The following is a 15,376-nucleotide window of genomic DNA, read 5'->3' as shown; positions in this document are numbered from 1 at the left end:
ACTACATACTGTTTAATGATGCTGAGAAATCTGAAATGATAAAGTCAGGATATAATGAAACCTGTAGTATAAGGTTGCCAAACTTGCCAGCTTTTTTTAAGGGACCACTTTTCAACTCATTCTACATTTTATACTATTTTGCACATTTTAGAATAATAGTAGTCATCAAAACTATTAATTCATGTGGTCATGTGGATTATGCAGGGACCAAAATAGTTCAGCATATCAAACCTATATGCTAATATCAATTGTAACAAGGTTATTTGTTATAGGAAGAAGGAGACGGGAACCGGCGAACGTTTTAACACTTTAATTATGAATTGACACAAAACAAAAGTAAAAGCAGCAGCCCCTCGTGGACGACAGCCACACACACATAAACAAAACATAACATAATGTCCAGACCTTTTATGCTTTTGAAGCTCCTACGTGAGGAATGCGTGACTGGTGCGGGGCGCAGGTGACGCTCATTAGCAACCACTCCAACGGCCTAGCACCGTTCTCGTGCCACAATAATATTTCATGTTAGTCAAGTCAAGTCACCTTTATTTATATAGCGCTTTTACAATACAAATTGTTTCAAAGCAGCTTTACAGAGATAACAGGAAAGTAAAGTTGTAATAGTATTGTTAAATTCAAAATTAAATGTTAAATGTCCCCAACTAAGCAAGCCAAAAGCCAATGGCGAATGAAGGCGAAAAAAAAAGGCGACAGTGGCAAGGAACCAAAACTCCATCAGGTGACAGAATGGAGAAAAAAACCTTGGGAGAACCCAGGCTCAGTCGGGGGGCCAGTCCTCCTTTGGCCAACAAACGAACAGTGTATGATTGTGATTTAGGCGGCATAATAGGTCAGAAGTCAGATTGGATCAGGACTTTCACAATATTTATCCAGTTCATCTGGTTAGGGGTCTGAGTCATCACGCCGGTATGGAGATGGGTTTGTTGAGGTGTCCATGAGGCCTTCACAGTGTTGATGAGGCTGGCACTTCAGGGATGCGTTGTCGTCGTGTCCATGTGATGGTCCTTCCTCAGATCTAGATATGGCCTGGATCTGGCGGTTTGTGGTAAACCTCGGGATAAACAGAGAGACTAATATTAGCGTAGACGCCATCCTTCTTATGATGTACAAAGTACATCAGGATTTATGGGAAGTGTTCCCGGTTCCGGCTGATCTAAACTATGCAGCCTAACATTGAATTATAGCAATCTATAATGTGTTATGTGTATGCTAAGCCAAAGAGATGTGTTTTTAGTCTAGATTTGAACTGACAGACTGTGTCTGCTTCCCGGACAATGTTAGGAAGATTGTTCCAAAGTTTTGGTGCCAAGTAGGAAAAGGATCTACCGCCAGCAGTTGATTTTGATATTCTAGGTATTATCAACTGGCCAGAATTTTGAGATCGCAATAGACGTAAGGGACTATAATGGGTTAAGAGCTCACTCAAGTACAGCGGAGCTAAACCATTTAGTGCTTTGTAAGTAATCAGCAATATTTTAAAATGTATACGATGTTTAATAGGGAGCCAATGCAGTGTTGACAGAACCGGGCTAATATGGTCATACTTCCTGGTTCTGGTAAGAACTCTAGCGGCTGCGTTTTGGACCAGCTGTAGTTTGTTTATTAAGCGTACAGGGCAACCACCCAGTAGAGCATTACAATAATCTAGCCTTGAGGTCATGAACGCATGAACTAATTGTTCCGCATTTGTCAATTAGAGCATATGACGTAATTTAGATATATTTTTAAGATGGAAAAATGCGCTTTTACAGATACAAGACACTTCACTTTCAAATGAAAGATTAGTATCAAAGAGCACACCCAGGTTCCTAACTGACGACGAAGACTTGACAGAGCAGCCATCAAGTGTTAAACAGTATTCTAGGTTATTGCGTGTGGAAGTTTTTTGTCCAATAATTAGAATCTCTGTTTTTTCAGAATTTAGTAGTAGGAAATTACTAGTCATCCAGTTTTTTATATCAGCTATGCATTCCGTTAATTTTGTGAATTGGTAAGTTTTGTTAGGTTTTGAGGAAATATAGAGCTGAGTATCATCAGAATGACAGTGAAAACTAATTCCATGTTTCCTAATGATATCTCCTAACGGTAGCATGTACAGAGTGAACAGCAGCGGTCCTAGTACTGAGCCTTGTGGTACGCCATACTGAACTTTTGACCGATAAGATATCTCTTCATTTACTGCTACAAACTGATAACGGTCAGATAAGTATGATTTAAACCATGCTAGTGCAATTCCACTAATGCCAACATAGTTTTCTAGTCTATTTAATAGAATGTTGTGGTCAATGGTGTCAAATGTAGCACTAAGATCAAGTAACACTAATAGAGAGATACAACCACGATCGGATGATAAAAGCAAATCATTTGTGACTTTAATGAGAGCAGTCTCAGTACTATGGTACGGTCTAAATCCGGACTTAAAATCCTCGTAGATAGCATTTCCTCCAAGAAAGGAACAAAGTTGTGAGGATACTGCCTTTTCTAATATCTTTGACAGAAAAGGCAAATTCGAGATCGGCCTGTAATTGACTAATTCTGTAGGATCAAGTTGCATTTTTTTAACAAGCGGTTTAATCATAGCCAGCTTAAAGGGTTTTGGTACGTATCCTAGAGACAAAGACAAATTAATGATATTTGGAGGAGGATCTATGACCTCTGGAAGCATCTCTTTCAATAGTTTAGTCGGTATAGGGTCTAACATACAAGTTGTTGATTTAGATGAGTTAACGATTTTGCAAAATTCTTCTCCTATAGCAACAAATAAATCAAATTTTTCCTCAGGGAGACTACAATGCACTCCCTGATGCAATACTGTAGTAGACGGTTGCATAGTTATAATTTTGTCCCTGATATTATCAATCTTATAAGTGAAGAAAATCATAAAGTAATTACTGCTGTGTTTCTTGGAAACTTCTGGGCTTGAAGCTTTCTTTTTCGTTAGTTTAGCCACTTTTTCAAATAAATACCTAGGATTATGTTTATTTTCTTCTAATAGGGTTGAAAAATAAGCAGATCTAGCAGCTTTTAAAGCCTCTCTGTAAGCAATCGAGCTCTCCTTCCATGCAATCCGAAATACCTCTAGTTTTGTTTTCTTCCAGTTGCGCTCCATTTTTCTGGCTGCTCTCTTAAGGGCCCGGGTGTGTTCATTGTACCACGGCGTTGGACTATTTTCTTTAATCTTCTTTAAGCGCAGCGGAGCAACTGTGTCTAAAGTGCTGGAAAATAGAGAGTTAAAAGTTTCTGTTGCAATATCGAGTTCTTCTAAGCTATCTGGGATGCTGAGATGATGAAACTGATCAGGAAGATTATTGATAAAGCAATCTTTCGTGGCAGAAGTGATAGGTCTAACATTCTTGTAAAAAGGAGTTGGCTTTGCAGCCTTGGATAAATGTAATTTACATGAGACTAGATAATGATCTGAGATGTCGTCGCTCTGCTGCAGTATTTCAATGGCATCAACATCTATTCCATGTGATAATATTAGATCTAGAGTATGATTACGACAATGAGTAGGTCCTGACACGTGTTGTCTAACTCCAATTGAGTTTACAATGTCTTTAAATGCCAATCCCAATCCATCTTTTTCATTATCTACATGTATATTAAAATCACCAACAATTAGTACTTTATCTGCAGCCAATACTAATTCTGATAGAAAGTCAGCAAATTCTTTGATAAAGTCTTTATGGTGCCCTGGTGGCCTGTATACAGTAGCCAGCAGAATTCTCAAACGTGATTTATCGTTTACACTATATAATTTTACATTTAGCACCAACACTTCAAAAGAATTATATTTAAAATTAGATTTCTTAGTGGTTTTGAAAATATTACTATAAATTACAGCAACACCTCCCCCTTTGCCTTTCGGACGAGGTTCATGTTTATAAAAGTAATCTTGCGGGGTGGACTCATTTAAAGTAATGTAATAGTTTGGTTTTAGCCAGGTTTCTGTCAAACACAGCACATCTAGGTTATAATCTGAAATCATATCATTGACAATAAGTGCTTTTGAAGTAAGGGATCGAATATTCAGCAACCCAAGCTTTATCGTTTTAGGCACCTTTAGGCACCTGTTTGTCTAAATTACAGCTTTGCACCCTTGACATTTTTTTCTAACTTCATGAGGTGCATCCTGGGATGGTTTTTAAACTGTATTGAAGGAGATCACATGTATTTTTGACTCTTGGTAGCCGCTTTGCCTATATACTGTAAAATAAAATAATAATAATAGTAATAATAATACATTAAAATGTTAATTTTGTAAATTAATTCACATGTTCACAATTAATGATTGCATTTAAGCACAATAAAGCTTATTTTAATTATTTACGCATTTTGGTAAAATTCTTTAACTGAATACCACTTGCATTAAAATCTACAAAATGTATTCTGAAAACTAATTTGAGCTATATCTGTATCCTTATATGTAGTCTAGTTGTCTAGGGATTGTATTTGTAGCACTGGTGCCAAACGTTGCCATAGTGATGGGTTTGAGCATGCAAGAATGAATCAAGTGCTTTGCCACTGGTGGTGATTCACTCTCCACATGCAGATGGTGTGCAAATGCTCAATCAAACAGAAACAGATTTTAAACAGAAAAAAAAAAAAGATTGCTATTATAGCTTCAAAAGGTACTTTATTTTGAAGAATATACACCCTATCAATATGTGTGGATCATTCTTACTATAGCACATATTTACTTTGCTGCTTTAATAAATATGAATGTATTTAGTCAGACATATAAACCAAATGTACCAAATAATAAGCCATACTCACTGTGTTCACAGAACACCGAGTGCCTCTCGAAAACTTCTGTCCCTGACATGGATACTGGAAATGCTGGTGCTTTGGAAGCTTCTGGGGAAACAGGAAGCAAAGTAAGACCCTTGTTGTGTTTTTATTTATTTATTTTTTCATCAAAAACATCACGGAAGATTTATTAGGATCTATAAAGCAGCTTACAATGTGTTTCGGAATTTATTTTACTAAGGGACAATATTTGCCTTTCAATAAACGTAAATATACTGGTCTATGCATTTGCACTTCATACTTGAATAAATGCATTGAAATAAATTTGAGCACTTATGGTTGCTGCACGGTGGCTCAGTTGGTGATACTGTCGCCTCATCGAAGGATAGGTAGATTGGTGACACTAAATTGATCATAGGTGTGAGTTTGAAAATATCTGAGTGTTAGCCTTGTGATGGACTGGACATCCATCCAGTGTGCTTCCTGCTTCCGTCCCGAGACGCTGAAATAGCCTCCAGCAACCCTGTGCGACCCTAAATAGGACAAGCAGTTTGGAGAATGGATGGATGGTTGACTTTAAAGGGGTCTTGAACTGCATTTTTTAAAATTACAAATATCTCTAATGTCAACTTATAATGGTAGCAAGATTTTTACATCAAAACCATCATAGTTTTTAAGTAATAGGCTATTTTCTATCCTGTTCTTGACCCTCTCTTTGAAGCACTCGATTTTGATAGGAGTGGAAGTAAACGCCCCCTGCTATGATTGGGAAACAGTTTTGCATATTAAAATAATTTTCAGCGTCCCCGCCATTAATTTTATTTACGACCCTTATATACAGTAAACATAGTTTTAGTAATCAAAAACAATTGTGCAATAATGAACTGTAAGATAATATATGTCACATACTGTTTGGATTGCAGGTGGAGATGGTATTTTGGCTACTCTCCATGCTGGCCTCTAGAGATCGGGAAGAGATGTCCCGTACCCTTTTGGCAATGTCAAGCTCACAGGAAAGTTGCATTGCTATGCGCAAGTCTGGCTGCGTCCCACTGCTTGTGCAAATACTACATGAGGGAGGCACCGGGGAGGCAGCTGGAGCAGGAGGCTATAGTCGAGAAGCCCGTTCCAGAGCCAGTGCTGCCCTTCACAACATTGTGTACTCACAGCCAGATGAGGGCCAAGCACGACGTGAGATGAGAGTTCTTCATGTACTAGAGCAGATCCGCTCACACTCTGAGAATGGCTGGGACTGGATTGAGAATCATCTAAGTACCCCTTTACCTGGTGGTGGAAAAACTACAGGTGAGCCCTGGTTAAGTAAAAAAAATAATAATAATACATTGTCATGAATATTGTTACAATGATATAAAATGATTCACATAAATATAAATTTTGTTTGATATCCATAGAAATCCCTGAGCCAGTGGATCCCCAGATGTGCCAGGCTTTGTGCTCAATAATGAAGTTATCTTTTGAGGAAGAGTACCGTAGGGCAATGAATGAACTAGGTACGGGAATGCAGTTTCTCTAAATAGACCAAAGAGCAATAGAGTGTATTCTGTGGTTAAAAACACTGAAAAGCTTTTTGTGCATCTTTTAGGGGGCCTGCAAGCCATTGCAGAGCTAATGCAGCTGGACCAAGAACTGTATGGCATGCAAAATGAGCCAATCAATATGGCCCTCCGGCGTTATGCTGGAATGGCACTCACTAATCTTACATATGGAGAAGTTGTAAATAAGGTACATTTTCAAATTATTGCATACAAGTGTGGAATCGTGTATAAATGAAAGCATTTCTTTATTTGTGCAGTCATTTCATTCCTATAATTATACAATCAGTGCCCAATATTAATTTATTGCCACATAGGCCATACATGTTTTTACTGAAATATATGAAAAATTAAATATTGTTAAATAATTAAACAAAATATAAATGTGATCATTGGTAAGTTAATTGTGCAATTCCGATTATGCATACATTCAGTACCAGGCAAATGTATAACTGTCTGACACATGCAGTTTTTTTTAAGCTCGTCTTCTTGTGATGTTGACAAAATCTTCTTTATTTACTTTTTCAGGCTACTCTTTGCTCAAAGAAAAACTGTCTTCAAGCGATTGTTGCACAGCTTGCATCTGATAACGAGGAATTACAGCAGGTGCATAAATTACTTTTCCAAAGAGCAAACCATTAGATGAACTTTAAGTACAGAAGAATATAATAACGGACCATTTTAGATTATTTTTACTATTACTATTATTTTTACTTATCTCAATTGTGATCTGTTATTACTTTTAGGTAGTGTCAAGTATACTGAGAAACTTGTCATGGCGTGCTGATATCAACAGTAAAAGGACTTTGAGAGATGTCGGCAGTGTGTCAGCACTTATGACATGTGCATTGCAGGCTACAAAGGTACAATCAAATATCTCTTATTTATTACCAAGTTTAGATAAAAGTGAAGAAAACTGATTTACCAATTAAACTAGTGAAATGTGTGCTCCAATTACACTCAGTAAGTAATAAGTGATTTTATATGGTCTTCCCCACAGGAATCCACCTTAAAGAGTGTGTTAAGTGCACTGTGGAATTTGTCAGCACACAGCACTGAGAATAAGGTGGCAATTTGTTCTGTTGATGGTGCTCTTGGCTTTTTGGTTAGCACTTTGACTTATCGATGCCAAACCAACTCATTGGCCATTATTGAGAGTGGTGGAGGCATCCTGCGTAATGTGTCCAGTCTTATTGCTACCCGAGATGATTACAGGTATCATGTTTATTCACATTCACAAATTAAGCAGTCAACGTATCTATAACTTCACTTAAGTTCTTCCTGTTTATCTGTTTTAGGCAAATCCTCAGGGATCATAACTGCCTTCAGACTCTGCTGCAGCACTTGCGATCTCACAGTCTTACCATTGTAAGTAATGCATGTGGAACCCTCTGGAACCTGTCTGCACGCAGTCCAAAGGACCAGGAATTGCTGTGGGATCTGGGAGCTGTAAGCATGCTGCGCAATCTCATCCACTCAAAGCACAAAATGATAGCCATGGGAAGTGCTGCAGCTCTGCGAAACCTCCTCACAAATCGTCCCCTCAAATATAAAGATACTGCTGTTATATCCCCAGGATCCTGCATGCCATCCCTCTACATGAGGAAACAGAAAGCATTAGAGGCTGAATTAGATGCGAAGCATCTGGCAGAAACATTTGATTCAATCGAGAAGCAAAGTTTCAAGCATCAAAGTATAAACAAACCATTGAGGCACATTGAAAGCCTTGCAAAAGACTATGCCTCAGATTCTGGTTGTTTTGATGATGATGAGGCGCCTAATACATCAGCCAGCTTGGACACGGGAACCTTCTCCATGCTCTCCATGTTCTTGAACAATTCAAACTTTCTGAATACCCAGCCACGTAAGCGAGAAGGGGAACCTGAACAAGACATTGAAACCTTTCAAACTGACAATAAAAGGTCACAACCTCCTGATGATGAAGTGACTGTAGCAGCTGAGAAATTAGCCAAGAAGATCACCAACACAGTTGCTAAAATTGACAAACTGGTAGAAGACATTACCATGCATACATCATCAGAGGACAGCTTCAGCCTCAGTTCAGAAGATCATTTTGTGGATTGGAATTATGGGCCAGATGAGCTTCACGAGGCACGAGCCATTTCATGTTCCCCTTGTCATCTCTCTGATACCAGCTCTTTTTCACCGAAAGAGCGTCTCAGTAGAGCACATGCCTTCTTGCGTCTTAAAACAGCCAATTCAAGTTTATCCAATGACAGCCTTAACAGTGGAAGCACTAGTGATGGCTATTGTGGCAGTCAGGAACAGACTCACACCTCTGCAAGACCAACAGAACAACGACGTCCAAATAAACTTGATCTTAAGGTAGCTCATGAGGAACCATTGAACAGTGGTGTACATATTTCAAGAGTCATATGTCAAAATGAGATCCCTGAAAGAGATTTTGAGACAAATAAAGATACTATTTTGCCTGATTTAGGTTCCACAGATACAGAGAAGAGTCAAGAACCTTTTATATCAACACCTGCAACTGTATCAACCAAGGTGTCTTCGGATGCCAGCATACCAACTGTCAAGTTGTCTCCCTCCTATCAGCATGTTCCACTGATCCAGAGTGTTGCCAAGTTTGGCGTTGCAAAGACTGCAATTAATGTTCAGGCAGCTCAAGCAATGCGTAAGCAAGCTTGGGTTCCAACAGTGATGACTGGTGGAAATATTAGCAAGTTTTCCCCAATTTGCTCTGCGAGAAGTCCCACAATAGGACAGCTGGAGACCCCTCAGAAGTATTCTGTAGAGAACACTCCAATATGCTTCTCTCGCTGTAGTTCTCTGTCTTCTTTATCTTCTGGGGAAGGAGCACTTGATGGACAGAGTCAGACTGAAAATGAGCTAGAGAGTGACTCCTCATTAGAAATCATAGAGGTGGAAGATGTGAATGTTGAGAGAAAAGATGAAGAGGATGAGAATGAGACACTTGATGACTTGAGTGACAGTCAGTTATTAGTAACTGATCAGAAAATAAGCAGCTCTGATCCAACTGATATCCCTAGTACAATAAAAAATGAGAAGAGGTTCCATAGAGGAGTGTCCCCAATAATTCTTGATGACAGGACACCATCCAGCTCTTCAGAAAACTACATTCACGAAACACCTCTTGTAATGAGCCGCTGTAGTTCAGTGAGCTCACTTGGCAGCTTTGAATCTCCTTCAATTGCCAGCTCTATTCAGAGTGATCCATGTAGTGAAATGATAAGTGGAACTGTTAGCCCCAGTGACCTACCAGACAGCCCAGGACAAACAATGCCTCCGAGTCGCAGCAAAACTCCGTGCTGTGCAGAATCAAGTGGACCAGAGACACAGACGCTTAGTGGTGTAGGAAGCCAGTGGGAAAGTAGTTTGCGCAAATTTATGGAAATCACAGATTTTAAAGAAAGGTTTAACCTACCTCCTGATTTGGACACAATGATCTATTTCACTGTGGAAAAACCAATTGAGAATTTCTCATGTGCCTCTAGTCTGAGTGCCCTCCCTCTTCATGAACACTATGTTCAGAAAGATGTGGAGCTCAAACTTACTCCTTTGCTAAACCAACAAGACAATGATCCAGATGATTCTGAAAAGGAAGATGATATGGATGACCAAGACCAATACAGTGAAGGCAACTCAGATGATGACATTGAAATTCTCAAAGAGTGCATTAATTCTGCCATGCCTTCCAGGTTTAAGAAGGTAAGGCCCACTCAGATGCCCAACCTCTCAAACCAAGTTCTCAACATGCAGACTCGAAAATCTGTGCAATTACCAGTGTATATGGTGCTGCAGAATAAAAACAGTCAAATATTTACTGGACAAAAGCTTGGAATGTCTTCAAAAGAAATCTATCATGATGATTCGTCTTACACTGACTCGGCTGAAGGTACACCCATCAATTACTCAAGCACCACTTCCTTGAGCGATGAAACTCTCCAATATCCAGTCAGAACGAAAGGAATAAAAGACTGGCGAAGAAACAAAGAGACACAAGAGCTTGTTGATATCGAGACAAAGAGAATTGAAGACCTACGCATGTTCTCTCGCTTCCACAAACCACAAACTAAAATAACATGCCAGTCTCACACAGTTGCAAAGCAACTGAACAAAACAATCAGACATATGGTGCCCACTCAGAGATTACTTATACAGAGTAAAGAGATGGCAGCAAAAATGACCCAGCAGAGGATTCAAAGCCAGTCTCCAGTTAGACAAATTCAAAAGCAAGGACAGAATCTGTCACAAAGCATGCCACAGTTAGATATTCCCATAAGAAAACAAAGCACAGAGGTGTACCAAAATCAGACAACCTGCTCTCGGAGTCATGCACAGGAAAACACTTTATCCTTTCAGTCTAGGCATCACCCGACAACTACAGAAGTGGCCATATGCCATAAAATGGACAGACAGGATGTACTGATGAATAGACCTGGACGGAAACAACATTATGAATCAAGCAAGACTAATGTTATACGTAATACTAATATACAAGATCAAGTCAACAGTTACCAGTCCCGCCAAAAGGGTTTTCATAGAATCAAGCAAAATCTAATTTTAGAAGAAGCACCTCCATGTTACTCATTGAGTTCCTCTCTTAGCTCTTTGAGTGAAGGAGAATTTGAGGAACATCATGAAAAAACTCAGCATACATGGATAAGGAATAGACATAATAAAACATCCAGCCCTCCTAAATCACAGAAAGACCTCAACCTGCTTGAAGAGAACAGCTCACCAAGCTCAGTCAGCATGGATTCAGAAGATGATCTTTTGATAAAATGCATAACATCTGCTATGCCTCATCACAAGAAAAAGCAGACTGCCAGAAAAAGGAAAGCTGAGAAAAAGCACAAACTGAAAACTACACTTCAAAAAACAACAGAGGCTTGGAGCCCTGAAATTGACCTAGACAGTGATGAAATGGCATCCGACAAAGACTCTGATCTCAATAGTGTTGAATGGAGAGCAATACAAGAAGGAGCAAATACAATCATTACCAAGTTACAAGCTTCAAAGTCCCAAGAACCCTCATCAGAGTCTGAATCCGTTCTGTCATTTATGTCTGATTCAAGCTTTACTCCTAAAGAAAAGAAGGTATACAAAGATGACAAAAAGGCTAATAAACCACTTGATTTTGCCCCTCGTAAACCTGTTCCAAACATGCCCATGGTCTTTAGGGGTAGAACGGTGATATATACACCCAAGAAAGAGACTACTCTCTCTCAAAGACCACCACCTAAAAAAAATATACCAAAACCAGATGCCCCTAAAAATCCAAATTTAGCTCAACACAGGTCAAGAAGCCTTCACAGACTGGGCAACCCCATAGACACTCAGTTGTCATTGCCCAAAAGAAGCTCAACACCTCCTGCCAGGATACCAAAGAGCTCATCTTCAGGATCATCTCAAAGTTCAACACCTTCCAGGCATCCTCAGAAAAAAGTAACCTCCCCAACACAAACCATTAAACAAGGTCAAAAAAAGGTGGCATCGGCACCATGCAGTCCACCGGACAAGAGCACTTCAAACATCAATCAATATTCTAAATCTCCTAATGACAGAAAAACACAGAAATCCCCTGTCAGAATACCATTTATGCAGAATCCATCAAGGCAAACAAGAAACATTTCACCTTTAGTAACCAGCCAGCCCAGTAGCATCAGCAGACAAAATACACAGATGTCAGGGAAAAGAATCCTACCAGCAAACCGGTTGGATTTGGTTCGCATGACATCTACTCATTCAAGTAGTGGTGAATCAGATCGTAATGGCTTTCTCAGACAACTGACATTTATCAAAGAATCGCCAAAAGTCTCAAGACGTGATGTTTCTTCACGTTCTGTCCCAACATCGCAGCATGTCTCACCCCGAAGAGCAGGTCCAGGGGCACCAGCAGTTTTCTTATGTTCTTCTCGTTGTCACGACCTCAAGGAAGCAGTTCAAGGTCCTAGAAGAATGCCTTTGACTCAAGGACAAAGCCAAGTTCAGGAACAGGGGGTTCTCAGACAGGGCATGGCTCTATCAAGAGCCACCTCCATTGATAGAGACGTTGATGTGAAACGTCCAGCTAGACGAACAAGCTCAGAAAGTCCTTGCAGGGCCTCACAGAGAAATAGGCCTGGACCAAAGCCAAGAGAAAAAAGGGATGATACCTTCAAAAGATATTCTTCCTCACCAAGCATAAATGTATTGAGTCGTGTCACCAGCCGGTCCTCTCTTCGCTCTTCATCCTCTGACTCAAGTGGACGAGCTAAAAGTGAAAGGAACACAAATCAGAGGCAGCAGAGGGTTGGATCACGTAACACTGACAAAGTGACCTGGAGAAGGATTCGTGATGAGGATGTTCCCCAGATATTAAAGAGCACCCTTCCACCCACTGCATTGCCTCTGTTACCTTCACCTGATGGCACCAAACAGATGCCACCACCACTACCAGGAAAACTGCCTACTATTACACTGGCATCACGGAAGACAAGTGACGCAACTGTTCAAACTGAGGACTACTCAGCCAACAAAATTAACTCAAGCACCTCTCCCACAATTGAAAAAGGTGTTAGCATTGCAGAGGAGGCCACAAAGATGGCCCTTGCCAGAAAATTAAGCATGGCCTTTGGGAATACCCTCCAAGATGGGGATTCAGATGGATCTCTAAAAAACTACAGCACAGCATCATCCTCCACCTTTCAGTCAGTGGAAAGTACACACAGTGGAGGCGTTGGCCATTTCCGACAGAGCTCCCCTAGTAAAGCCGTCAGAGTTACTCCTTTCAACTACATCCCCAGCCCCATGGTCTGTTGCTCTCCACAGACACAGGGTCAAGCAACGACAATGCCTGAAAAGACGGGAAAAACATGAAGCATAAAACCTGTAATCTATCAATCTGTCCCATCCTTGATGAAGTACAATGCTCCTGATACTGTAAAAACTCAGGTGGTAATGGATATGGTTCTTTTTACCTCAGATATTTAATGAGTCTTGTGCTTGCCAATGCATCAGAATATTTACTTATTTGAAGAAAAAAGAAAGAAGAAAAATTATTTGGATGTGAACAATTAGCCATAAACTACAGAATCTCACTGGATTCACAACATGTACCTAACCACACCACAAGGTTGAGGTCTTCTTTTTTTATATTTTTGTACAGTGACATTAATCATTGCTTGTGCTACCTGGATAATTAATCAAACATGAGAAAGACTGCCTCGGATTGTTTTATCCACTAATAAAAATTATGGCCCACATTCTGAACAATATGCAAACTATTCTCCGAAAAACAGAGACAAATACTTTAAAAGACCATGTGCCACCTGCAAACCGGAAAAGACTGTTGTATTCTCACATGAGAACCATGTATGCACATGCCTTTACGCCACACTGACAGGTTAAAACAGCCTTTTGCCTTCACTTATTATTAATGCTGGTAAATATTGCTACAATAGGTAAAATCTGCACAAAATGTCTATGTAATCGTCATGGATATTTAGTGATATTGTTGTAAATACTGACTTAAAACTGTAGTCTAATGCTTCCCAGAAGGCAAATTGTAACCCTGCCATTGCTACAAATAGCATGCTCACTTGTCCACTGTAAATACGTGATGTTGACTTTGCAGTTTCTTTTTTCAATGCAAATGACAGACTAGTACAACCATGCATCTTCACCCACACATTTGCATTTTTGAATATGAGATTGTTTTAACTGTCGAGTGTTCAGCAAATGTAATACAATTAAGTGGCTGTGCATATTCCTGGTCACTGAATGCTTTCATAATGTCATATTGTGTAGAGTCACGTTATGCTTTAAGTATTTAAAAGCAAGCTAATGAGTAGCAACTTTGTGGTTTGAGATAAATACTTGCTATTAACAGTTAGTGGGACTGATGTAGAATGTTTAAAATGGCTTCCATTAAACCAAAGCCCATTGCCAAAACTGCAAATACACAAGAACATATTGTGTTAGCCAGCACAAAAAGTGTTTGTCTTATTTGGTGAGGTGCAGTATTTCCATGGACTTAGTTTTACTGTGATATAACAGCTTCACTTAATTTGTCAAAACATGCATTCAGTCTTAAAAGCAAAGTCATTGATCACACATCAGCCTTTGGAAATTCTGAGAATGATAAAGAGAACTGTATTCCAGAATCAGATGTGCTGTGAGTGCTGATACAAACTGGTGTTCCCAGATTAAAGACTTAAAGTCTGACTATATCTGAAGATATTGCAATTGACCAGTAACAGAGCTCAGTGTAATGACCTATAACGGTGGTGGTCCGGATAAATCAATATGATGCAATGCTAAACTCAAATTGACAATTAGGGATAACTTTATGGATATTTGAGAGGTAAAAGCATGAATTGGGTTGAGAATGTTTATAGAATATTGTGTAGACTAACAGCTAAGCAGTTGTGGCCAGGGGTTGGGGTCGTCAAATAAACCTTCTCATAAAAATGTGTATGTATTTTATTTTTCTGAGTCGAACTGTGATTTATTCAATGGTAAAAACTTGCATCCAACTAAATATGCACTGCCATCGAAGTCATTTATTTGACCTTACCTTTAAGTACAATGACTTCCAAACATTGCTGTGTTGGAACATTCTGACAACACATAAGTTTGGGTCAGGACTACCTTATTTCTGACCATTGCATACAGGGTAACACTATACCCCAACCAATTGTCTACTGCTTAAATTATCCTTAGTTTATATACAGTACTATATCATTTAATTCTCTAACTTTTACCAAGCCATACTTTTGTATGTGCTGTTTTGTTCTTATCTTTCATTATCAACTATATTGCTAATAAACCCTGGTATTAGCAATAGGTAGTCCTGCTTGAGTCCAGGACTACCTTATTTCTGACCATTGCGTACAGGGTAACACTTTACCCCAACTAATTGCCTACTGCTTAAATGATCCTTAGTTTATATACATTAATATATCATTTAATTCCCTAACTTTTACCAAGCCATACTTTTGTATGTGATGTTTTGTTCTTTCATCTTTCATTATCAACTATATTGCTAATAAACCAATAAATGTTAC

General features: G+C 39.3%; 1 protein-coding gene across 3 annotated transcripts in view; it reads left to right on the top strand.

Annotated features, from left to right (window-relative positions):
• The window catches only part of apc2 (APC regulator of WNT signaling pathway 2), a 57,875-nt gene extending 43,095 nt beyond the window's left edge, over nt 1-14,780 (top strand). For all 3 annotated transcript variants that reach the window (XM_077202770.1, XM_077202771.1, XM_077202772.1), the window contains 8 exons: nt 4,809-4,898; nt 5,694-6,075; nt 6,183-6,281; nt 6,374-6,513; nt 6,852-6,929; nt 7,070-7,186; nt 7,324-7,538; nt 7,622-14,780. In XM_077202770.1, the coding sequence (XP_077058885.1) occupies nt 4,809-4,898; nt 5,694-6,075; nt 6,183-6,281; nt 6,374-6,513; nt 6,852-6,929; nt 7,070-7,186; nt 7,324-7,538; nt 7,622-13,187 (6,687 nt within the window). In that variant the 3' untranslated portion in view covers nt 13,188-14,780. The remainder of the gene's footprint in view (nt 1-4,808; nt 4,899-5,693; nt 6,076-6,182; nt 6,282-6,373; nt 6,514-6,851; nt 6,930-7,069; nt 7,187-7,323; nt 7,539-7,621) is intronic.
• Nucleotides 14,781-15,376: the final 596 nt, after the last annotated feature.

This window comes from Siphateles boraxobius, unplaced genomic scaffold (genome assembly GCF_051911475.1).
Source record: "Siphateles boraxobius isolate OS27281-9 unplaced genomic scaffold, OSU_SipBor_1 5, whole genome shotgun sequence".
Classification (NCBI taxonomy): Eukaryota; Metazoa; Chordata; class Actinopteri; order Cypriniformes; family Leuciscidae; genus Siphateles; species Siphateles boraxobius.
This window is presented reverse-complemented; position numbering and strand designations above follow the sequence as displayed.